The sequence below is a fragment of the Ambystoma mexicanum genome, chromosome 2p, assembly GCF_040938575.1.
Source record: "Ambystoma mexicanum isolate Mex_15411 chromosome 2p, UKY_AmexF1_1, whole genome shotgun sequence".
Classification (NCBI taxonomy): domain Eukaryota; kingdom Metazoa; phylum Chordata; class Amphibia; order Caudata; family Ambystomatidae; genus Ambystoma; species Ambystoma mexicanum.
Genome location: NC_090923.1, coordinates 974,777,537 through 974,802,335, shown reverse-complemented (window position 1 = coordinate 974,802,335; position 24,799 = coordinate 974,777,537). Strand labels below are relative to the sequence as shown.

General features: G+C 43.3%; 1 protein-coding gene across 1 annotated transcript in view; it reads left to right on the top strand.

Moving 5' to 3' along the window:
• The window catches only part of CTSF (cathepsin F), a 245,604-nt gene extending 228,511 nt beyond the window's left edge, over positions 1–17,093 (top strand). The window contains exon 14 of the mRNA XM_069644785.1: positions 7,184–17,093. Within this exon, the coding sequence (XP_069500886.1) occupies positions 7,184–7,258 (75 nt within the window). The 3' untranslated portion in view covers positions 7,259–17,093. The remainder of the gene's footprint in view (positions 1–7,183) is intronic.
• The last annotated feature ends 7,706 nt before the right edge of the window (positions 17,094–24,799 follow it).

Below are 24,799 nucleotides of genomic sequence, written 5' to 3'. Positions count from 1 at the left end.
TCTTGTGAAGCAGATCTGGGAGTTTCCTGGGTCAGCTCTGGTCCTCAGGACAGGAAAGCTTCCTGTGCTGGTGGCAGGAGCTTTTCTTTTATAAGGGTACCTCCCTAAACTGGCGTAGCCAGCCTCAAATCTTTTTTGAAGGGTGGCTGGATAACAGTTTGGAAAGCTCGTCAATATAGGGATAGGGTATTGATATCGCCTGGATGGGATTCTGTCCTCTGCCACTATGTTTGCTTCTGCTGCCGTGTTGATGAATGTTTAAATATAAATAGTCTGCTCTTCACTCCAGTGGGAAACTGCATCGCTGGGTGGCGTTAACAGTGCCATTACTTCAGCCTAACAATATGGTCGAAACCTCGGATGGATCGGACTGTCCTAGCCATCAATCCGGTCCAATAAGTATGGACAATAATGTTGACAGTGGTCTTGAGTTGGGGGAGGGTGGGGATGCGTAATCCTGTTGATTTGCGTTAAATATCACAAAGGATGACGATTATGTTTGTTATATTGTTAAAACCAATAAAGAAATTCTAAAAAAATAAATAAATAAATAGTCTGCTCTTCCAGTTGAGAAATGTGACAGGATCTTGGTAGCACCCCTTTCCCATTGGAGCCCAGGGATTAGCACTCCGACATCAAGGCAGAATTTCGCCTTCTTCCTGCAGTGTCCTCAAAGTGGGAGGCTTAAACCCTCCCAAGGCAGGGGCCGGTGCCACCCAATTTAAGTGAAAAGCCCCCGGCTCCCATGCTAGTGCCAGGGGCGCCAAACTTTGTTACACCCAGGGTTGCTTCCAGAGTTAAGGATGACCCTACTTAAATTGAGTTTAGGCCAGCCTTTCCATGCCATAAAACTTGCTTTCCTTTATACTTGATGCACAGGCTGTGCATCAAGGGTAAAGCAAACATGGCAAGTGTTATTACCCATTGATGCCAACTTTTCACAGTTGGCTCGAGGGCCACTTATGCGTTGCTCACACTCCCGTGGATTGCACTCCAAAAATGTGTATCATTTGTATATCACTGCCCCCTCACTAAAAGGACAAAATGCACTGTGAACCCACGACTTTGAGGACAATTCTGTTCGAATCAGAAACAAGTACCTGTTCCCTTTTATTTGCATTTCTGTAATAGTGTTTAATAGCATAGATACGTGTATTTTCCCCAATAGAGCTGTGTCATGCGTCTGGAAGTGACGAAGCAAAACTCTCAGGAACCAGGAAGATATACAATCGCCACCTTAGAGAACCCCACCCACTGAGAAAGAATACTCAATGGAGGGGTTCCTCCCAGGCAGGACCATTATGTGACACGCTCCAGGAGATCTGGTAGTGTGGGAGTTTCTCAATCCGTAATGGGGATAGAGAGGAGGGCATTCTCTGCTCCCTGTATGTAACAAACTGAATAGGTACCTGTGCTGTCGGGAGGACATGCAGGAATCCTAAGGTTAGGAAGGTTACTTCACCTTCCCAGTTTAGAGGATAGGGTCGTGAATAGAAAGTCCCTCCGAGATTATATCTCTTAATCTTTTGAAGGCAGAAGAAGGTAAAAAACAATACATTTAATTACCTAGAAAACTTAGTATGTTCCTGGAATGCTATGAATTCATTGGCAACAAAGACCGTTGGAACCCAGCTGCTCCCCCAGGCTTGTATGCTAGAATGAACAGCAGCGTTGGAGCGGCCTTGCGTCGAGTGTCAGAGTTAAGGACCCTCCAGTGCGTTGCAGCATCTCCCCGATGCTGCGAGATGCGACACGTGCCACGGTGTGGGGTGGAAATGCACGCCCGGCTTCTGTGATGAATCGAGGTGGTTCGTCACTTCTCCCCACAGGGGAACCTTTCCTTGTGAGGCTAGGGAGGTGAGCCCGCAATGCAACATTCCCCCTAGGGTTGGCGGTATACAGGATCTCACCGAGAGAGACTCCACTTTTGGGGACAAGGACTCCTGTCCCCTCGAGGAACTCCCTGACCCCCTTCCTTGTGGTCCATCCGTACCATCCAGGATTCAGAGAAATACATTAGAACAAGCCACTGTTTGTTATTGTAACATTACACCACACATTCAACTTGAAGAAATGTTTCATGAAAATACTGAGAAGAAGAGAGGTGAGCGAGTGATGCCAATTGCTCACTGGTTGGAAGCCAACCAAACTGGGACAATGAACGAAAGAACAAGAGAGAATGCTTAGCGGAAAGAGAAAGGGGACCTTGAGGCTCTTATGCAGAGTACCCAGAAAATGAACCTAAAATGGGGAGAAGGACTACAAGAAGTGTGTGAAACCTAGGAAGTTTGAATCAGCCAGGCTGTGAAAGCTGCTGAGAATAGGGCGATCCTCTGTTGGGAGGATACAGCCGGTGGGTTTAACCAGGAGGCACAGAGAAAGCAGAGAGTAGAGCTGTACAGGGGAAGAGAACCCCGAGCGAAAAAGAACCAGGAGAGTGGTGGCATGACCAATGTAAGGTGGACTGTTCAGTCCAAAAACAACACTGATACCATTTCTGTGCTGGCCCTGTTGGGCCACGAAGAGGAAGCAGTAAGCGCCGGAGTGAATACCGGAACCGTTCAGACTCCAGTGTCCTCCCGATCCTGGAGGAAGACACGGTGACACTAGCCCGTGAACAATAAGGTAGTGGGAGACCAGGGAAGGGATACGGGACCAAGAACACACACAACCTACTTGTCCCTGTGACAGGACAAGTGCATATATGAATGAGAATAACTATGACATTCAGCCTACTCGTCCCAGTGAAAGAATACGTGTTCATAAGAGCGAGAATCACTAAAACAATCAATCTACTTGTCCCAATGAAACGACAAGTGCACATAAAAGTGAAAAGAACCCTGAGACTCTGTTTACTCATCTCCGTGAAGGGACTAATGCCCATAAGAATCGAAATCACAGTTGAACCTGTTTCGCTCAGTATAACAAGACAGTAACCGAACAGGGGACTAAACATAGTTGCTTGGACTGCTGTATTCGCTCTAAGGAGGTCAGTTTGTCAGAACAAGATGAAGGTGATATGAGTCATGTTGATTATGCAAAAATAAGGAACAGGAAGAGTACAGAGACACTTCAAGAAAGCATAGTACAGGGGGATAACATCCCAAACAGAGTCAACAGACGAAGTCTAATTCAAGAAAGAATAGGAACACCAGAATGGTGGCAATGTCCCCGAGCGGAACTGTACAAATTAATCAAAAAAATAGCCAAGAACTATTTCAAAATCAGCTACTAGGGCTGAGGAAAGCCTATCCAGGAGAAGGAAGTAATTCTGCTGACTTTATGTTGTTTCCTCTTAGTAGTAGGATCAGGAAGACTAGCTTTGAGACAGAGGACAGACTGATTACTTTTTGGACTTCACTACTGATGACTAGCACTCTAGTTAGTTTTGTAGGTAGGGAAACCCATAGAATAGGGATAGAAAGGCCTTTTTCCTATAATTTAAAAAAACATGTTTATCATGACAAAAACCCTGCCTGCCTCCTTCTTCTGACCTACCACACTTCCCAGACGCCAAGCTAAGGTGAAAGTCGGAAAATGACAACGTGTCCAAACAAGCTGACAGATGTGATTTGTGATTAGTTTGAAAGACAAGCATGTCATTGTATTTGCATCACTCATCTATAGTGTGCACTGCATTGTACTTCAGAGTTCTCTAGATTATTAGAAGTGATGGGATTACCTTGTGATCTTGGACAAAACTGTTCAGGGAATGTGTGTTTACTAGCAGTGACTTTCGTGACAAATTGAAACATCAGTAATGAATATATCTAGTGATGAGGTAAACACAATTCTCATGGTTTACTTTCAGAATGTAGGATTTTTTTCAATCCAGACCTACCTGTAAATCGTGTGCCTGACCCCAAATCCCATAAATAGTTTTTTGGGGGAATGTGATAGTAAGGTTATACACTTCTGGGCTGTGAAATCTGCCCACTTTCGTGGATCACTGGAGGTCAAAACTCTGTCACTGGCAGAAACAGACCTCAGTAAAGCCAGTGTACTGAAATGAAAGGCTTGCTCTGCATGTAAAAGGATCATCACTTTAGGAAGTGATTACCATGTTTCTCAGCCTGCCCTGCTCACAGGTTTTCTGACACGCTTGCAGCCTCAAGGGTGGTATTTTTTGCGGGTCGGTTGACAGTCTGGTTGTTACTTGGCTTGTCTGTCCTAGATTGAATGTAGACCAGTCTACCCACATAATAACACTTGTCTTTGCTTTACCCTTGATGCACAGTTACTGTGCATCTTAATTGTGCATCAAGGGTAAAGCAAGCATGACAAGTGTTGTAACTGGCCTACGTTCAGTGTAGGCCAGTCTAACTAGCTGGATATGGTTTCTTTCTATGACATGGATATTTTTTTTTTTTTACTGACTGACACATTTTATAGGTAATACTAACATAATGGTGCACCATGCATGGTCATGTATGGGTACAGCCAGCCTGAAAATATTGTATATACTCGCATATGTTGTGGGCAAAGGCCTAATGAAAGTCCATTGGGAAATGGGCCTGGACACTGTTGGTAACATTCATCTTTTGGTTTTTCATGTTCTACCATACACAATTGTTGATAAACTGCGTGGCTTGTTAGCACATTTTTCACAAAGTGCTGTAAAATGCACCAAAATATTTTCTTTCGGTGGTGAACTCCCCTCTCCCCAAACTCCCCAGGATTGGTTGCGGCACACTCGCTGTGCTCAGTTGCTGGCACATATTAGGCACATAAATGTATGTCCCCCACCAATTCAGAAATTCCCCAGGCATCATTGAACTCTACCTTCTTTGCCTTTTCAGTCCACTGTGGCTTCAGCCTGTTGTGCCTCATGGCTGTTATGTTGGATTTGTTTGTTGTCTTTTACTAGGAGTGGCTATATGGACACATCTCCCGGTTTTCAGGCTGATGCTTCTGTGTTTAATAGGCATATCTGTTTCTCTATGTCCAAAGACTACCGAGTTTATGATCAGCTATTAATAGATTTTACAGAGCTGTGCAAAGGCAAGGCATTTCTAACAAATGTGTTCTATGCACGAAGGCCTGGTACATCTTGGCAAACCAACAAAGCTTCTGATGGTATCTGGGCTCATTCTTCAAGGGGTTAAGCACCTACTTTTACACTGCAGAGGGATGCTCCTCTGTAGGGCCTTTGTCGGTGGCAGGCTGCTTACTGGTCCTGGTTACCCACTTTTGCCAAACACTCTAGTCTAGATTCTCTGGCAGGAGAGGGTGACAGTGTTGAATGGTCACTACGTTAGCAGTTTCTTTTATGAGAGCATTGGTTCCTTGTAATCCTTCCCAACATCCTGTAGTGTTACTGTTTTTTGTGTATTTATGCACAGGAGAAAACTGTGGAAAGAATAACTCCATTAGAAAAAAAGTTACTTGTCCTCATAATGGTGTTTATGATGAATACAGTATTCTTCTCACAGATTTCCGATCGACTCTACTTGACTCCTTTAAGGCAACCAGTGATTACATTCAGAAAAAAATAAAGAGTGAATAAAGGAAGGGGTAAAAATAAAGAATTTAAAAAACAGGGTAAAAAACATGACGGGATGAAAGAATAACGAAATGTAGACAATAATGCAGGATTGATATATGTGTGAAAAAAAGAGAAATTTATGAGGCTACGACTCAATCAATTACCTACACGAGAACTCATGGTAAAAAACTGGCAAATGCCCAAAGAAGAAGCCTTCTGCCGATTCTGCGAGGACAAACAGATGCTGGAGAACATCCATCATATCATTATGATTTTCCCAGCGTTAGTTGAAAAAAGAAATTGGTTTCAAGGAATGATATCTATGACGGGGTCCGAACTAAACAGTCATGATAGATGGAGCACCATCCTGTCTGGGAACAACAGGAGCCTTACCACTGTCATCATTCAATTTTGGAACCACTGTGACCACAAAAAGGATGGGTGGAAGGTTTCGAATGAATCTGAACCACTGGCAATTGCTCTGGGCAACCTTCCACACCACCGTTTTTTAGCCCGTCTGCGCCATTGCAAAAGGGGTCCAGCCATGTGCAAATTCAATTTTGGAACCACATCAGCTCCACAAAGCCTACAGGGGCAGCTGGCACGATGGACCTGAAGCAGAAAAGAAAATGAACTAATGAACTATGGAGAGGAATAGATAAATAGTAGAAAGCCTCTGATTCTAATTTTTGTGCTGCAAATAGTAGAAACGTATGATTATATATGTATAAATGAAAAGTTTTTGTAAACTAAATAATTTTAAAATAAAAAAAAATAAAAGAGAAAAAGGGGTATAATGTGAGTCATTGAGGGAAGGGGTCCGAACCCCCCCCCCCCCTACCAAAAGATACTTTTTAGGTCAAGTGTAGGAATGCATTTTAGGCAAATAAAAGAAAAAAAACAAAGTAGGCATTTTTGAAGAAATGGAAATGTATTCATGTAAAATCCACTAGATGGCACTATGAGACCATAGATACTAAATGTATGTAGATAAAAGGTGTGGTGAAAATGGTAGCAATATTATTTCCACCTTTATTTTCGGCTTGTTAAAAGGGATCTCTGGGTTTTCTCGGGGAGAAAATCACATAGAACCATCTTTAACTGTGACTTAGAACTGCCATCAATGTGAAAGCAGAGTCAAGTTATGTCATTACTTTGGCTTCTGCGTAACAGGAACAATTATGTGGAACTGCAAAAAGGGTATATGTGCAGCTTGCTGTATATACCTGCTACATCATTGCAAGCACAAACAACTCCTGTGACAGAGCTGGTCTACAGCTGCTCCAGCGCTTCCTGGTGACGTTAAAGTTTCTGGATTCAAGACGCATTTGAAGGGTGTCTAGAAATGTGTCATTTGTGGGATGACATACATATCCATCGGAAAGAATATTACCGAAGGTAAGTAACTCCATCCAAATTGATACTCTGCCAGCCTTACCACCATACATGGCACAGTCCTGGGCCTGATATTATTTAGCCAGCAACAAGTATATTGAAGACACCGCGCTCATCTTGGGAGGGCTGTGAACATGGGCAACTTTTGGAATCTTTCCAAAACGTATATGCATTGCAATGAACAGTTTGGTAATTGAAAGGGCCCTAAGTTATCATGGCGAGTAACATGTTTTTGTAACGTCTTATTGTTGTTGTGTCTAAAAGGCTCAAAATCCAACTTAACCATTTTCCCTTTTTCAACAGGGTTATTACTACCTGTACAGGGGTTCTGACGCCTGCGGAATGAACACAATGTGTAGCTCTTCCGTCGTAGACTAGGGGCAACCAGTGAGCAGCCTGTTATCTGGAAGAACGCCTTCGAGTTTTTCATCCCCATTCACGGCCCTACCACTTCTCCTCAAGTGCTGTTACATAATAGGATAACGCTTCCTTAGGAGACAAAACAAGGTCATCCGCTATTAATGGAGTTACGATCCTTCACAAGTGCTACCTCCACTGTGTACACCCAAAAAAAGACAATTCTTCCCTGCATGGAGAATCTGTGGCTTGGAACACTGCAGGCATTGTCCACCTGAATGCAACAGCTGACTTGCCAGTCTCCTTCAGTGGTCATGAGCCATGTGACTTGACCATTAGAAACACTATCATTAGGCTCTTGTGCTGCTAATAGGACATACGACTTGGGCCATGATGGGCACTGCAGAATTATGAAACAATAATGTATATTGTTATGACGCATATGCAAACACCTTTTAGAGAAGTATGTGTGCAGCAGTATTACCTTATTCTGCAATAATTCAAGGTATCCAGTGTTTGCTGTTATTCTCTTAACTTCTGAAATATGGAAGGGGCAGGTCTGTGTCCAAGAACTACCTCTCACTATCTTATTATGATCTACCAAGGCTGACCGTTGTACTAGATCATACACTGCATTTGTGTTTTACACATTATGGACCAGAAGGCTTAATGGGAAAATGTATGAGGCAGGAGCCATATGTGAAATCAACCAACCAGTTCCCAGTGTTGAGTATTAGCCAATAGTTTCAGGGGAGAAGATAATGGCTTTGGATGCAGGGCACCGGTTCGATTCCCAGCTTGCCCACCTAACGAAACCATCAGGTTTTTATGTGACCAATGGCACGAAACCTCTCCAGCGGTGGTCAGTTGATTCCATGGTGACGGGTTTTGAGTTGGGCTGCTCTAATGTATCGTGCTTTCATTCTCACAGAGCGGATTCACACTTCTATGTGGGTTCTGCTCAAAAGTCTCTCGACCTCATCTCATGGCAAATTGTTTTTAGCTGATATTATCTGGCCCAGCAGCAACACTTGCAGACGAGGAGATGGCTGAACGTGAAGCAGTATAACCTGAGTTTCTAAGATCCTCGCAAAGCAAGAGAACAAAAGAGCCTCAGCGCACAAAGGCATTCTGTGGCCGCTCGTTAAATCTTCTGTATAAATTTAATTTTTAGTGCACACAATATTTGTGTGTAGAGAAGAGATATTCTCAGGAGCATTTTAGTAAATGGTATCGCTTCTCATCAGACTCCACAATGGGCCTCCTATTATGGAAGGAGGCTGTTTAGGAACTCAACTATATTTGTACACGCTTAATGCAAACCCCGCCTGTATGCAGTGGGAATATTAACGGGGCATTGCAATGTACTGTAATGTGAGAGCAAAGACTTACTGCATTGAGTATTGACATCTAGGTGTTTTGCACTTTGTGGTCCTTGTTGACCTAAGATTTTAGCTCCAGTCCTAGTGTCTCTGTTTTTTACTTGGGCTCCTGTGATGGTAAATGGCCCTGTTCTAGCTTTCAAACATCACAGAAGTCTATGTAACTCTGTAAAAAGAAAGTAATATGGCATTTTCTTTATCCTCTAGAGAATGAGTAGTTAAAGCAATGATACCGGTATGTTCATGGCATTTTGTTATTTTGACGCTATGATGGAAATTCTTGGGGTGCTTGCATGATTGTTGGCCAATAACAAGACCACATTGAGCCAGTTCTTTGGACTACGCCATTAGTCTTCACGAATGAGGGTGGGTTGTGCAGTAAAGAGCTAACTTTGTGTCGGGTAAAGATGTCGCCTAAGCAAGGAGTCCACTTTACGGCTACAGGGTTATGACTAAGCTTGACGCACATCGGCATTCTCGTTGGCCATAGAATGCCACACAGCCCAAAACCTTAATGTGAGGCGTTATGGCTTGCATTGTCTTCATGTCTTCCGTCAGAGGCTTAGTAGGCTTTGTGAGAGAAATGGTGTATGACTGGGTTAGGGGAGAAGTCCCTTTGGGGCTAATGGTGGGTTTCCCTACAAGAATTCACCCAGAAATATTCGCTTCGGCCATTTTGATGACCAATTGGTCCAGAATTATTCCTGTTTTTCCTACAGCCTAGCTAACCTGTACAGTCTCACCGCTGACAGTGGCCCTTTGAGACACAGCTGCTTTCTGCCTCCTGTGCGGATTAGCCACTCCTTATCGCCACCCCGTTTTATGCCGGTACCTGGGCACAAGAAATGGTCTGAGAACTAAATAAAGTAGTGTTTGAATGCTTATCTTGTTGCTCTGCCGTTCCAGTATCACATGGATGCAAACACTTCCATAAATTCCACATGGGCCGGTCAACTATTTTGCCTATGATGTATTTATTCCTTTTTGGAATGCGCCAAACATATGCAAGATATGCCAGACGAGAGGGGTAAAAGGGAGTGGTTGGGGTGGGTTAACAAAGGCAAAGTGAGCAACGATCCTAATCTTAAAAGTACAGTTTGAAAAAGCATATTCAGGTTTTAGTTACAAAAAACAGTATTCAAAATACAGAATAGTTATAAGCGCAGCATAATGGACTAAGGCTTGCAAAAGAAGTAGGTTGCTATGCAGAGACTGGGAAGGAATATTCTAAATACAGAATATTGGTACCCATCAGGGGCGTGGCTTCGACCTCCCAGCTAATGAGGAGCTAAAGCCCCCGCTCGGAGCCTCCTCAGAGCTAGAGGCCGTCATTTCCCCTGCTGGCTACCAGGGTAAGTGCTCCCCTGTGCCCCATGCCCCTTTTCCACATGTTAAGTCCCCCACCCTAGTCCCACTTCCCTACTGCCTTCTGCTGTTCCTAGCGCATCCCCAAAGTGCGACTAGACGCCATGGAAATGGAGAAGGGACAACATGCAATTCCCTTATCTACGGTATATTGCGGCCATCTTATTTTATAGTTTTTCTTAATTTGAGAAACAGCGAATATCATACCGGCTACTAATAGCAATATTATCCTCACGGGAGGGGCATTACCTGTCCCAGTAATGCCCACCTGCTTGGGTATTATTGTTTAAGTATTAGTGCAGTATCATGGACTAGGGATAGCATAAGACGTGGGCTGCTAAACAGAGGCTGGGAAGTCCTTCTTTGATAGAAAGTGTTTAAAGCTTTTTTCTGCTTTTCAGATGGTTAAGATCATATGTGGAGGAATTACATAGGCCAAGGCCTGAAACCTCTAGTCTTCTATTCCAAATCGTTTCAGCCTGTAGATGCATGGGCCAGTATGTCCATATTACTGGACTTTTTGGGAGCGTATTTGGTGAGGCGGTTTAATAGGTATTTGTGCTCGCTATCCCATGCTCCTTCGCAGGTGAAGTCAATCCAAAATTGCATTTGTAACCAATGTTGGTTTTTCAGGGCACCGGAGGCCTACTCCTGAGGCCTACCGCTAAACCTGCCACCATATTCTGGTTGAACTGCAGACGTGCAATGTCTTTCCTTGAAAAGCCAAAAAAGACTGTTGCAATAGTCCAGTCCCGGCAAAAACAGTGCTTGGACTATTTGAATTGTGTGGGTCTTGTCGTGTGACAGGGCTTACCTTGTGCAACAGGTTGAGTATGTAGTGACAGCTACTCAAAGGAGATGAGCTATGTTTGGAACTGATTGAAAGTCGCTGCCAAAGATTCTGCACTATAGTGTAGATCTCGGACCCCCCAAAGGCATCATTCATTCCATGAATGAGCACATCAGGATCAACCTTAGAATCCAAGCGGAGCAATACGAAGACTTCAGCTCCCCAATACAAAATGAGGGGAGTCCGAATACTTTCTAAGTGGAAGTAAACTATACACAAACAAAGACAGCATGTCTACTCCCAAAATGATTGAAATGTATCACTATTATTAATTATGTCAAATCCACCCGTTTTTAAAATCACCTAGAACCATAGGTCTCTTCTATAAAATAGCCCATGAGTGAATGTCCCATCTGCGGCGAGCTATGTGCTACCTGCAAGGTATTACCCAAATTGACCATGCACAATTGACTTTTTGTCCTAATTGACAGAATTAGAGTGATCCTAATTGACTTTTGACAGAGTTGACCTTTTTTTGATTTTATATGTATATTGGGTTGGTGTTGGATTTTAAATAATATAAGGGGATTGGGTGGAGGGTTGCAGGGGGTTTCCCCCCCGCATATATGTCCTAATTGACCTTTTAAATTTGGTCAATTCTCCCGCAAGCAATTCTCCCACGATCAATTCTCAAAAAGTCAATTCGTATACAACCACCTGCAAGTCAGAGCTTTGAATCCTGGTAGCTCTGCTATGGTTGTCAAGCTTTCAAAGGCCACAAAAGGACTGTCGTGTTCAAAAGAAGCATTTATTAACATGGGTCGGGGCCTTATGAGGAAGATCCTTCCAAGAGGATTTCAATAATTAGATCTTCATGTATTGGGAGTTGTGGAGTGAGGGGGCGAACAAATGCGTGTTTATGATGTCACTAAAGTGTGTTACATTGTCCCTCCAAGTTATGTGCCAATATTGCTCCAATAAGTGTTATGATCTATTTATAATCAATTATTTAGTTTCGCTGTACTAATAACACACTTGCTTTCTGCTTTTGCTGCTGAAGTATTAGTTAATACATTGCTGGTTTCCATTAGAGCATATTGTAACTATTACTGGTCTCAAAAGGTAATCTTCAAAAGGCCAGTTCATATTCATAAAGATGGCAGCCATATTGGGCCGAAATAGCAAACATTCTAGCTTATACTTCCAAATATGACCCCTGCACAAGGCACACCCAAAGGACCAGGCACCAATGAGATATGCAGCTTCCATTTTAAGAAATGGGATACAAGCAACAATGCGCCTACACGTGTAATGTTAAATGTTACGTCAATCAACTCAAAGCAGGTACATTTCCAAGAAACCTTAATTGCATATGGTCTTTCCTTTGCTGTAAATGCATAGCAGAATGAAAACCAATGGTCTGGAGGGTTTCCAGAGCCATTGCCAGTGGTTATGATTCATTTATAACCTTCCAGCAAAACAACCTTCGGTGTTACATTTATCACCCCGAGTGGGATGGGCCATGGTCAGATGTGGGTTCTGAGCCTGCTGTGCCTAGATACCCAAGCTGCACCTCACAGGTGACCGCCAATGAGGCTGAAACGCAGGTGGGGTTACTTGTGGTCTTGTGCAGAAAAGCTGTGATTTAGCAGTTCGACCGGTATGCCTCTTTTGGGTAGGGCCCAGCCTGATTTGCATATGGTCTTTCCCTTGCTGTAAATGCATAGCGGAATCAAAAAACAATGGTCTGGACGGTTGCCAAATGGCCAGTGGTTAAAATTCACTCAAAAACGACCTGCCATCGACCTAAGTGTTGCACCCCCGCTCTACCCCCACAGTTATGTTAAGGGACCATTGGTCTTTCTTGGGAGGCTGATGGGGCTGGAGTTGTGGTCATTTCTGGCCACCAGTATTCCGCAGAAGGAAGGCAGTGGGATTCTCCCTTGGATTTGGTTAGGCCGAGGGTGCTTGGCCTAGTAGTTTTCTTTGCATCATTGAGGCTAGCCAAACCACAGTTGTTTCTGATAGATTAGTAAGGGGTTTATTTGAAGTTGTGCATCACACTAGTGCATACACCTTCTCTTTGGGTGCATATGCTTTAACATCTTCACTTGTGCTGCCATGCCACTAAAATATAGGCGCCACACAAATTCGTAAGAAATTCGTAAGATTAAATTGTTAACTAGGGGTAAATAATTAAAGTCGCAAGTTACTAGCCAGTCAAAAAAAGTTACTCACCCCTCTACTCCACATGCACACAGCACTTAATTTATTAATCTCCAAAGGTGAATTTTCACTCGCCAATGGCAAGTGAAAATTGTGAGGCCTAACGCTAACCATAGTTTAGCCAATGAAATGCTGAAAGGACCTCCCCCACTGCTCCCCCACCAATCTACCATTTGCCACACTGTGTAATGGCAAGGAAGTCACTTGATCTGCTTTGTGCCTCATATACTGTAGCCAAAGTATGTAGAACACTAGTCCTCTTTTTTTTTCACAATGTGTTTGAAAAACTCTCCTGTCTGCCAAGAGGCTATGCAAATGGCAGCAGTGCAGGATATAAAACTCCATAAAAATGTAATCTGATTTCTTCAAATGTGCTTCACATCTGTCCAATTCCCCATGCTACCGGAAGTTGCAAGCTGTTCTTGTCCGTTGGTGGCAAAGTATAGTTTTGCTCTATGTCCTGGTGCAGGGATCTGCAACCTGCGGCTCTCCAGTGCTCTCCGGCTCCCCTGATCCCTGACTATTGGCAATGCTACCTTATGCTGGTGGGAGCTGTAGTGCAAAACAGCTGGAGATTCAAAGGGTGCAGACCCTGGTCCTTAAGACTCCCCATTTCCTACACACGCAGATTGCTGCTGCTCTAAAGCCGGCTGCATGCACTGACCACGGCCCCTGGAGCTGCGCTGGTGTCTGCCATTCTGTAAGCTTCACTTTTAGCTTCATCAAGAAGAAGGGGCTTTGTGGTGGACATGCCTATTTCTGTCATATATAAACAATTGGTCAGCGCGATCCTGGACAGAACAGTGATAGATAAACACTGGGCATTCAGTAATTTTGTCCACACATAGAATTTGGTTATTTTATGCAAAATAAATTCATAAGTGAGACATACCATGAGGACATATAACGAACCTTACACATTCATAACAAAGAAACAATGATTGCAATTCATACATTTTTTCTGTCATCTGGTGATTCTTTATATATGCAGGCTTGTTTTTTAACAAGGTTACGATAAAAACAATAAAGAGTTAAGGTTCGTTATGTGAATTTATGAACCAATTGTTTATATATATATCTTGTAGAACCTGGACAGGTCAAGGAAAAGCTAGGTGCCCCCCTCATTTTCTTATCCATACGTATTTCTGGCCTTATATTTACATATAAGAATTCTCAGCAATAGATGATAGGGATTTCATATGAGGTTGGGCCTAAATGAAAGGTGAGAATGAAGCCAATAAAGCGAGATTCAGAGTTTCAAAATAATCAGTGAGAAACGGCAAACGGCGCAAGTAGCACATCGAATCAAGCGGGTAGGGGAAGGAGGTTGGGACGGAACAAGATCAGTGCCACAAGCACTTGCTGGATAAGCTCTACTCGATGGAAAACCTCTTACCACCTGTTAGTCCAGCAAGATCAGAACCTGGCAAGACTTTCTGAATGTTTTGGCACAAACTGTAGCTGAATAGATGTTCTGTCTTCAAGCGTTCTCATCTTTACTGAAGTGTGGACTCCCTGGTAATACACGCACATGTCAGTTGCCATATAAACGCTGATGTCATTAGGGAGGAGCTGATTGTGGTTTGAGGATCTGAGTTGAGGGTTTGCTGGAGCAGTTGTCGAAGGCCACCCTCGGATCATTGTCTTGATCCTTGCTGTGGATCAGAAACCAGTGGCGTACCGAGAACCCATGTGGTCTTTCTGCCCAGCCCCCGCTCGGTAGTAGACACTATTCGTTTACTAACCTAGATATGCTGCCTAGGACATGGCTATATAACCCAATCAGACAGGGGGCTGCTTTGAATTCAAATGCAACTCTCGCAGGTCTCAACATTTAGTCTATGCAAATGAACAGCATAGAAATACACAGTGAGGGCTGGTGGGTTTTTGAGGGGGCGGCAAGTAAGTGTTTTCCACCAATTGAGTGCAAGAGCAGTGCATACATGCCAACCCTCCCAATTTAGGTGGCAGACTCACGATTTTTCAGTGAAACATATTCCTATTTTTCTCATTCTCCCGCCTAAAATAATTCTAGCCCCAATGCATTCCTATGGGAAAATCCATGTCTGCCGATGTCTCTGACAAAATCTCCCTCGCAGGAGCCTCGGAATGTTGGCATGTATGGCAGTGTGCAAAACTGAACTCTCATATTTCCATAGGGTGATACAAGAGAAATATTGTAATACTTGCAACATTGCTGGTGCAGCGCCATTTTGCATCCTTACGTAAAAGAGCAACGTAAAAGAGCTTAACAAGATTACATTGCTTGGCAAATCCTAAACCTAGAACATTAAATTCAAGCTGGGGTTGGAGATGTCGTACTTCCAACTCCTTCAATGTTAAAGTAGCAACTGTATCGGCCACAGCTACATTTATGATATGGCACATATATATATGTATATATATATGTAAAAAAAAGAGGTGATGGCTGGAAGGTTTCAATGAATCTTAACCTGTGACATTGCTCCGGGCAACCCTCCAGAACATCGTTCTTCTCCTTCCAGGCCATTACAGAAGGGGAAAGACCATAGGGAAATCAGGCTTGTCCCACCCCAAAAGGGGCAGTCCAGCCCGAACTGCTAGGTCACATCCCTTCTGCACAAGACCACAATCATCCCCAGACTTGTGTCAGCCTTGTTGGGCCTCATCAGTGAGGAGTAGCTTCGGTCTCTAGGCCCAGCAGGCATGGGACCCACGTCTGTGCATACCCGTCCCACTCGGGGTGACAATAGCAAAACAAAAGAGATGATGGCTGGAAGGTTTAGAATAAATCTTAACCTCTGGCATTGCTCTGGGCAACCCTCCAGACCATCGTTCTTCGCCTGCCAAGACATTACAGAAGGGGAAAGACCGTTTGCAAATCAGGCTTGTCCCACCCCAAAAGGGACAGTCCAGCGTGAACTGCTAGGTCACATCCCTTCTGCTGGAAACCACAAGCATCCCCAGACATATGTGTCTACTGTGCATGAATTGTTTCTATGAGGTGCACAATTTTCTGATGTGCACATCCACGATGTGGTGAAAGGCTTCCGTGCATTGGCATCTGGACAGCCAAAGGTTGCCGACCCCTGCCGAGATGCCCTTTTGATGTAGGGACAGGATATTGAATCGGCAGTGATTGGTAGTCAATGTAGTAATTTCAGGCAGGGGCTATGCTTTTTTAATGTTACGTTGCAGTATTTTACTGTTGGAAATGATCGTCTGATTACGAGGGCTTCGTGCCTCCAGAATATCCTCCCGGTTGGCTCCCTGGTGTAACCTGCTCTCCATCTCTTGGCAGTTTCAATCCGACTTCTTCGACCCATCCTGCAACCATTATCAGGTCTGGGCCCGCTCAGATGGTGGGTGAGCATTGCGGCTGAAGCAAAGCGATACCCGGCCTTCATATATGTGTTACTTCACAAAAAAAAACTATTCTTCTAATGACGTTTGACCTCTAGATCAGTGCACCACCCCAGACACACTAAACCCACACTAGTGGTCAGATTACTTGTATGTTAAGTGGACAACAACAGGAGCGTGTTTGAACACGACAGACCACAGATTTAGCTTATGTTGCTTCTTTTAAACCCCATTCTGATGTTTCTCTTTGGTTCTCTTCATGTGCAACAACATCAAATATTTATGAGGTGGAGGTGTGATTGAATTATATTGATTTTTGACAACATTTTTTTCCTATACAAATGATGTGACTGTGTATTCTTATTTAGTATAACAGTATTCAATATTTTGGAAAGCTGTGTTTGTGTTTTATTTAGTTTTTTGATGATCACTGAAAATGTGTGCTGTTAACTGATCCTGCCACGCCAGAAAGTCTTCCGGAACGAATGGCTGCCGCCATCTTGCATCTGGTAAAGATGCGACCAAACACTTGCTCTTCCCGGCCATAACGGGAAGCAGAAGTGGAATATCAAGCAGCCAGCGTATTACAGATTGGTGCGGAGGGGAAACACACATGTTGCATTTCTGTTGTCTTTAAAAGTGTTTTAAACTAACGTTCACATGACCGCATTGTCAGGGAGGTAGTAGAATACCCTTAAATGTTTGACTGCATTGTACCAACCTGCCTAATAAATATGCCTAGAGAAGCACAGCATGCCATCTTGAGTCCTTTTTCAGCTTGTGCGATCACTGCGTGTCTTGCGATAAGGTCAAATTAATACTTTTTTGCCCCAGCGTTACACTTAGTCTAGCGGTGGAATTATTGACTGGACAGCAGATAAGAGACTCCATAGTACCTTCCCATCATACCTGCCTACATTTGAAAATCAAAATTCCTGAGATTTATGCCCCGCCCACAGGCACACAAAACTCTGCCCATGTTCACATGCCTCTGCCCACATGTTAAAAAGGTAAACTCTGTTGTAATGTGATGTGACGTCAGAAATTTGCAGATCCAATTGAAATATGCATATTTCATTAAATTGCCTTTTCACAACCACTCAAATTGCATAGGACAAAAAGGCATTTGCCTTTCATGAAATCAACACGTTAAAATGTGCACATGTAAACTCCAAGAAACAATAGAAAGGTTTTCCCTGAATTTTGCAGTACCGAAATTGGACATTTCACCTTAGTTGTTTTTCATCAGGTTATGTAGTGCAGTGGTGAGTTGTCCAGATTGCAAACCTGATGGCTGCGGTTCAATGGGGCTGAGTCCACCCTAACCTGGGCAAAAAGAACGAAAGCAAAAGAAACGCGCGTTCGCATTGAAATTCGGCAAAAAAGAATGAAAGGTGAAGCAAAATAAACGTGCATTATTTTGCTTCTCCTGCATTTTTTTTGCCAATATGCTGGAAGCGTTAGTCATTGCTGAAGAGACAAAGCCACATTCAGGCAGGTAGTCTGAGGCAGCGCAGTCCTGCAAGCATAACAAACAACAAACAAGCAATCAGTGAAAGCTTTCCCCCACCAAAATTCCTGAGATTCCAAGATCTTTCCCTGGAGACCCAGAGAAATGGTTAAAATTCCTGAGTCTCAGGGAAAAATACAGAGGTTAGGCAGGTATGCTTCCCATATTCCCAATTGAATAAGTTCAACATATGGCGACCAGATTTCGAAAATAAAAAACTGGGACAGGCTACTGACATGGAAGTAGGACTACAGCTTCAGAAGTGAAACTATTCTTACTTCTATGTAGGTGGCCTATCCTGTGTCATGTTGCATCGCCCGGGGTCCTGACTCCTGAGGTTATTTTAAGTTTAAAAAACCCATCCGGAATTTGGGGATCAGGTGGATACCATCCCGGTTTTTGCCCAGATATCATTATTTTTCCACCAGTTAGCCAAAAGCCGGGATGGTATCCACCCAACCCCCAAATCTTAGGATGGGGTTTTTAAACTTTAAAAAGTCTTGCGACCCCGGGACGCAGGTGCAAATTCCCAGACAGTCCCGACAAAACTGAGACATCTGGTCACCCTAGTTCAACAGCAAAATCGTAACCTCGAGTTATTTATACGCACACTCCTATAACCAGATCTAAAACAGAAAGTCTGTGCGTGGCGCACTAACAGTCTGCACTGTATTTCACATGAGAGGTCCCAATATGGCCATTATTTAGAAAATGGCAAGACCTGATTCAAAGCATTGGGCAGCAACTTAGGAACTAAAACATTTGCTTAGTAATGAGGTGCACTTCAGGGCGAGTGAATGTGATGCAGAGCAGCAATTGGTTGAGACTGGATGATGTACAGATATTGTGTCTCGGTGCTGCCCTTCACAAAGGAACATTTCAATTAAGTGGCACAAATTCTGTATAAGTCACACCACTGCCACATTGAAGAGGTCTGTTGTTTTTTTGTTTTGTCGTATAAACAATGGTGTAAGAGTTGAGGCACGTGAAGTGCCATAATGGATATCAACACATGTCGGTCTCAAACAGGACCAACAAGACTTACCAGGTGCAGCCTCACCCTAATGCAACCACATGCCTTGCAACACTATGTCAATTACGCCTATAATTACAGGACTTCCTTCTCCACTACGTGCAACTCATGATCTGCTTGCCTCACTACTGTACCAATGCCATGATACCCTTGGGTCTGGGCTTTACATAAATGTATAAAATAAAAATTAAATAAATACTGGCACTGACATTATGTAATCCCTACCTAGCCAACTTACCCGAGACCATATTGTCTGTGATGGTGTTCCCACCCAGGTTAGGTGAGACCGTTATACAATGGTTGGGATACGCTGACGATCTTGTTGTGATGGACTACACACCTAGGTGGCTTCAAGAGCAGCTCGCTCTTCTCACCATCTATTCATATTGGAATGGTCTTAAGATCAACACGGATAAAATCAAGATTATGGCTTTTTACATGAATAAATAACATAAAGGTAAGGGATATTGGTGGTCATTAAATGGGAAAACAGTTGAAATGGTCCACCAGTTCATCATAGACCATAAGCTGGATTGGACACCTCGCCTAATTAAGACCAAAATCCTGGTTGGCTTCTAAACATGGGGGTTGCTCTATGAACTCGATCATCAAGACCCATAGAGCAAAAATGATTGGCACAATGACATACGGTGCAGAAATATGGGCACACAATTTCACTAAAACATTAGATCTCTTGGAAATTAAATGTCTAAAAATGATGAGTGGATTACCCTTACGTATGCCAATCGTGGATTTGTATTCAGAATTTGATATCTGTTGGATTACTCTCCATTGTAACTTCTCCTGGTTTGAACGATCAAAGGAAGCTCATGAACTCTTTGGAGACCTCACTGCTATCTAGAATTGTACATGGGTATACTACTCCTTTCTTAAAGGTTAGTGTCATTGACCACATATTCCATATAGCGATAAGATGGCCGCCTCGATTAGCCTTGTTTGGACCTAGCTTTAATCACAATAACTTCAAAAAAAGTTGAAAAACAAGTTATTTTTGATTTCAGCAGAGAGCAAACACTGGTTGATCTGGCTGCCAATGTAAATAGTGGAAATTCTACAGAACAAACCTGCAAGTGACTTTGTAGCTCAACCTATTTGGTAACATTCACACACAATCTAATTTTGAGAGAATACATGAAAATGATATTCAATCTTGTTGAATCTTTTCAAATTATAGGAAGTAGAAAAACGGTTTACGGATTGGCCAGTACTTGCAAAATCTGTGGAAAAACAATTTGGAAACCACCAAACATTGGTTCTTGGAATGTGTCAGTTTGGATGGTAGTTTTGCATGTATATGGCAACATGGAAGTTTTAATGTCCACTTAAAGAAAATATCTAACCCAGTTCTGTTTTTTTTATTAGAGAGCTGCTGGAGGAAATTACTGTTGACTATACTTCTCTTAATGATTTTGAACACTCTTGTTTTCTCTTTTCAATACTAGCATGTGTAAATATTGATTTTGTTGAATTGTTGTGGTTTGATATATGTACACATTGAAAAAACAAGTCTTTATTGACTGAAATATACAATTAAACTGGTAAGAGAAATAAAGAAAGCCAGTTTCCGAGCAGACCCCTGCCCACCAGACATCTAAAAGAACATCCTCAGCAAATACTTCCACAAGCTTGTGAACCACTCACCGGAAACAGGAACAGTCCAGAGACGTTTCAAATCCATCTTGGTCAAATCCTTACTCAAAGATTCCACAGACAGCCCAGACAACCTGACCAACTACCCTCCAATAGCAAGCATCTAGTACCTGGTGAAACAGTTGGTAAATGTCATATATGGACAAATCGTAACACACGTGGAAACCAATCCTCTACTTTACCAGACACATGTCGGGTTCAGACCTATGAGAGGGACTGAATCAGCACTACTCTCCATCTGGGATGACCTAAAAATGAGCTTCCCAACACCACATCTGCACTGATACAAATAGGTCTTTCAGAAGCTTTTGACACAGTAAATCATGCAACCTTAAAAGAATAGAAGAAACAGGCCTCAGCAACATTTCTCTACAATGGTTAAATCTTTCCTGGCAGAATGGAAACCACCTGGCTTGCCCCTTCAACTCAACCTCACACACACTTGCATGCAGTGTTCCACAAGACTCATCCCTCCACTAGTCTACAACATCTTCATGGCCCCATTCAAAGGGTTTGAATTTAAAGTTTGATGAGCAGGATCTGAAACCAGTTCCTGGGTTTTGGGCATCACCCAGGAGGTAACTCTGGGGAACCAGGAGTGATTACATAGCATGCTTGAATTCTAACTCGTGCACAAGATGAAAACTTAGTATTTTTTGTCAATCATATCTGATCCATTATGCTTTAAATGTCTACTAGATGTGCTCTAATGCTTCTCTATACCCATCCCAAAACACACAATGTTAAGGTCACAAAGTTATGTTTGTATAGGACGAGTTGGCCTGAGGAGCCAAAGGTAGCACCTGGTGGTAAGCTAAACTGGCTTCCCTGGGCTAGAAGCAGGAACTAAATAGCTCCCAGCAATGCTGAACCCTGCATTCACAAAAATCCCCAAACACCGGCTTACATGCTAAAACTAGGCAGTTGACACTCATAATCTACAAAGTCGACACCAGAAAAGACATAGACCAAATCCTTGTCAATTGCCTCGCACATATCAATGATTAAATGAGCAACACATTCAATCCCTCCTCACATTTGACACACCCAAGACTACATGGCCTTCAGAAAAGCTCTAAAAACCTGGCTTTTTCCATAACCACAACTAATGCCCGCCGAAATTCACCACAATTATAGAATGCAGAAAATAGGCTCTCCGACACATGCTGACCCTGAGAACAATGACCCTCTGATCGTACAAATCATAACCTACTTTGGTCCATCATGTGAAACCACCCCTGAGTACCTGTACCAAGAATCATGAGATTGATCACTGCCAGCTCATCCTGATCCAGAAAGTAACTAGGACCAGTGAGCTCCAGAAAGTACACCACCCACCTCTCCTACCACCATGCTCACTTTCCACTAACAAACAATAGAATGCAGCTATACCCCTTGAGCAATTTCTGCCTAGCTGCACACATACAAACAATTCTACAAGAACACCTCAAAACCTGTTGGAACGCACTATACCCCCACAAAAATAAAATTTGCCTAGCTGCACACATAAACTTCCTTCACAGGCCTAATGCCACCAGAAGCAGTCTCAGTGACCGACCACCTGACTGCACACATTCGACTGATCTCTCACTGCTACCAGACCGAATGCTAGGAAGCTGCCTCCATCAGGCTAATCTCATTGGTAGCACACATATTGAGTGCAGCCAAGCACTGTATTCTAACCTACCCTCTCTACTGACCTGGACTGCGGTCCCCAAGGGCGTTCAACCTACAAGCGCTTTGAGATCATCCCAATTATATATATAGCGCTATATAAATGCCAAATAACAATAAACTTAACTGGGATAAAACTGAAATCATCTAACTGACCATACCATTGCCAACAGAAATGAAAACCAGACCAGAAGCCTCCAAAGTGGTTAAAAATCCTGATGGGCAATGAGTTACCCTGGAGCCTCAATTTAACGCAGTAGTAAAGAAATGATTCTACGACCTATGATCTATCGGACAGAAAAGATATGTTTTTATACAGAATACGTACCATTATCTCACTTATGTCCAGAATAGCCTATGCCCACCTGCATGCCTAACTACCTCACCAAAAATATACAATGAATCCAGAACACAGTAGCAAGACTCCACAAGAGCGAACACATCACATCAGCCCTCCGATCAGTACACTGGCTACTTGTTAAGGCAAGGATCCATTTCAAAACACTCAGCATTGTCCACAGACCAATTCATGGCCAAGGACCAGAATTCCTGCAATAAACAAACACCAGCTACAGACCAAGTTTAGCAATTCATGTATGCCTTAAAACCAAACATTCTTTGAAAATGAAATATGGGGGAATCGGCATTTACAAACATCTCTGCTGCCTGATGCTGAACTCTTCAGAAACTGAAGTCATCTTTCTCCTGGCTACCAATGCCATCCCTTCCCACTCCTACCTCTTTCCAACCTGGCTTTCTTGCTTCATCTACCAAGGCTTGCAACCTTGTGGTCCTCTTTGATAGTGACCTTCGACTGCAATAATTCAGTACTTCTACTGCATCTGCTGTTTGTATTGACCTCCAACATTCAGAAAAATGTGTCCTTTTCTTACTAATCACGCTACAAAAACTTTAATATCCACCCTTGTGATCATCAGACTTGGCTACTGCTCAATTACACCACTTGGCCTTCCTCTCTAATCCTTCCTCCCTCTCGACAAAGCCCTCCACTTTGCTATCCACTGTCTCTTCAACTTACCCAGATCGTCTTCCATTGCTACCTATAGACAACATGCTGGTTGGCTCTCCATGCACAACTGCTCCCTTTTCAAGTTCCTTCTAGCCAAACAGAGCTATCAATGTTCTTGCTCTTCAGTACCTGTCTGATTGTATCAGTTTACCCACCATCTCATTCCCTCTGATCTTCCTCTTCACTCAACCTCACTGCCCCATGCCTACTTCCTCTTCCACTCTTTCTCCCGTCTCACACACCGCTCCAATGAAAGCCGCTCCCCACAACAATCAAAACCAGCCCAACTGCTGATCTCTTCAAAGCTCGGCTTATACCCAACTCACTTGCAAAAAAGGCAGCTCCCCCTGCCCTCTTTCATCATCCCTACCTGACCACACTACCACTGACAGCAGCACTTAATAATGTAAGTTTGTATATTTATATAGTACTCTTTAGTTTGAAGCACTTGTCCGCTTAGGTTCTGTTACCTTTTGTAAGTCACCTGTATATATTGGCTCACCACTTGCTCTCATCTTCGCGCTATTGTACAGACACCCTTCAGGAAAATGCCTCCGCCATCTGTAATGTGTTTATTGTAAGTAAGTTCTGATTGAAACTGACATCCCTGTTCTTCAAATAAATACAAATATGAGGTTAGGAGGGAAAGATGCTAGTGAAGGACCAACTGGGACATTAGTGGCTAACTAGTTCAATCCCTAACACTTTAAAAACCCACAGAGAGGGCTACCAAACAGGAGGTAGGAGAGCCTGGGAAGGAAAAAGAGGGGGAGAGACAAAGACCCAGTGAGAGAAAGGAAGCTGAACTCCTGCTGAGGGCTTTCTCTCAGACACTGGTGGAGAACAGAATTTGAGAAAGAAATCGCAGTGGCAGAGATGAGACCCAGAGAAAGAGAAGAGGAAGAACGCCTGCTGAGGCTATATCTCAGACCCTGGCTAAAGGCAGACTCAGGAGAAAGAGAAGAGCCATTCAAAGGCATTATAGAATTTGGCCCAGGACAGAAATCCATGGCTGGTACGTAAACATACCACAGCATGATTAAAACATCAAGCAAGTAGGAAGAAATACTTAGAGGTAAGAATGTGTTACCTAATATTCCCACCTGCCCAGGAGTGTGACCCACAGCTAGAGGGTGATCATGTCTATGCCTAAACTCTGGGGGAGGAAATACTTGCAGGTAAGTCTGTTTCCAAGGTATCCACATTGGCCAAGGTGGACAACCTTTGGCTAGGCACTAATATCTGAGCCCGATCTGTACCCTAAAGTGGGGAGAGTTATATCCTACTAGAGAAAGTCAAGAAGCAGGATGGGTGCTACATTCTTGGGACTAAGTTGGAGTCAAGAAGCAAGCTGAGCTCTACAACCCCGAGAATGACTATTCAGCATATACGAGGCTCATGCAATACTTGAGTAAACATATCCAATCATATGCAACAGTCACATTTGGGGGGAAGGGAGGACACTTGGGGAAACCCAATTAGCCATGTGAAAAGCTTTGCAGAGGGTTCTATGTTTCATTGCCACAATGTTTACAGTGG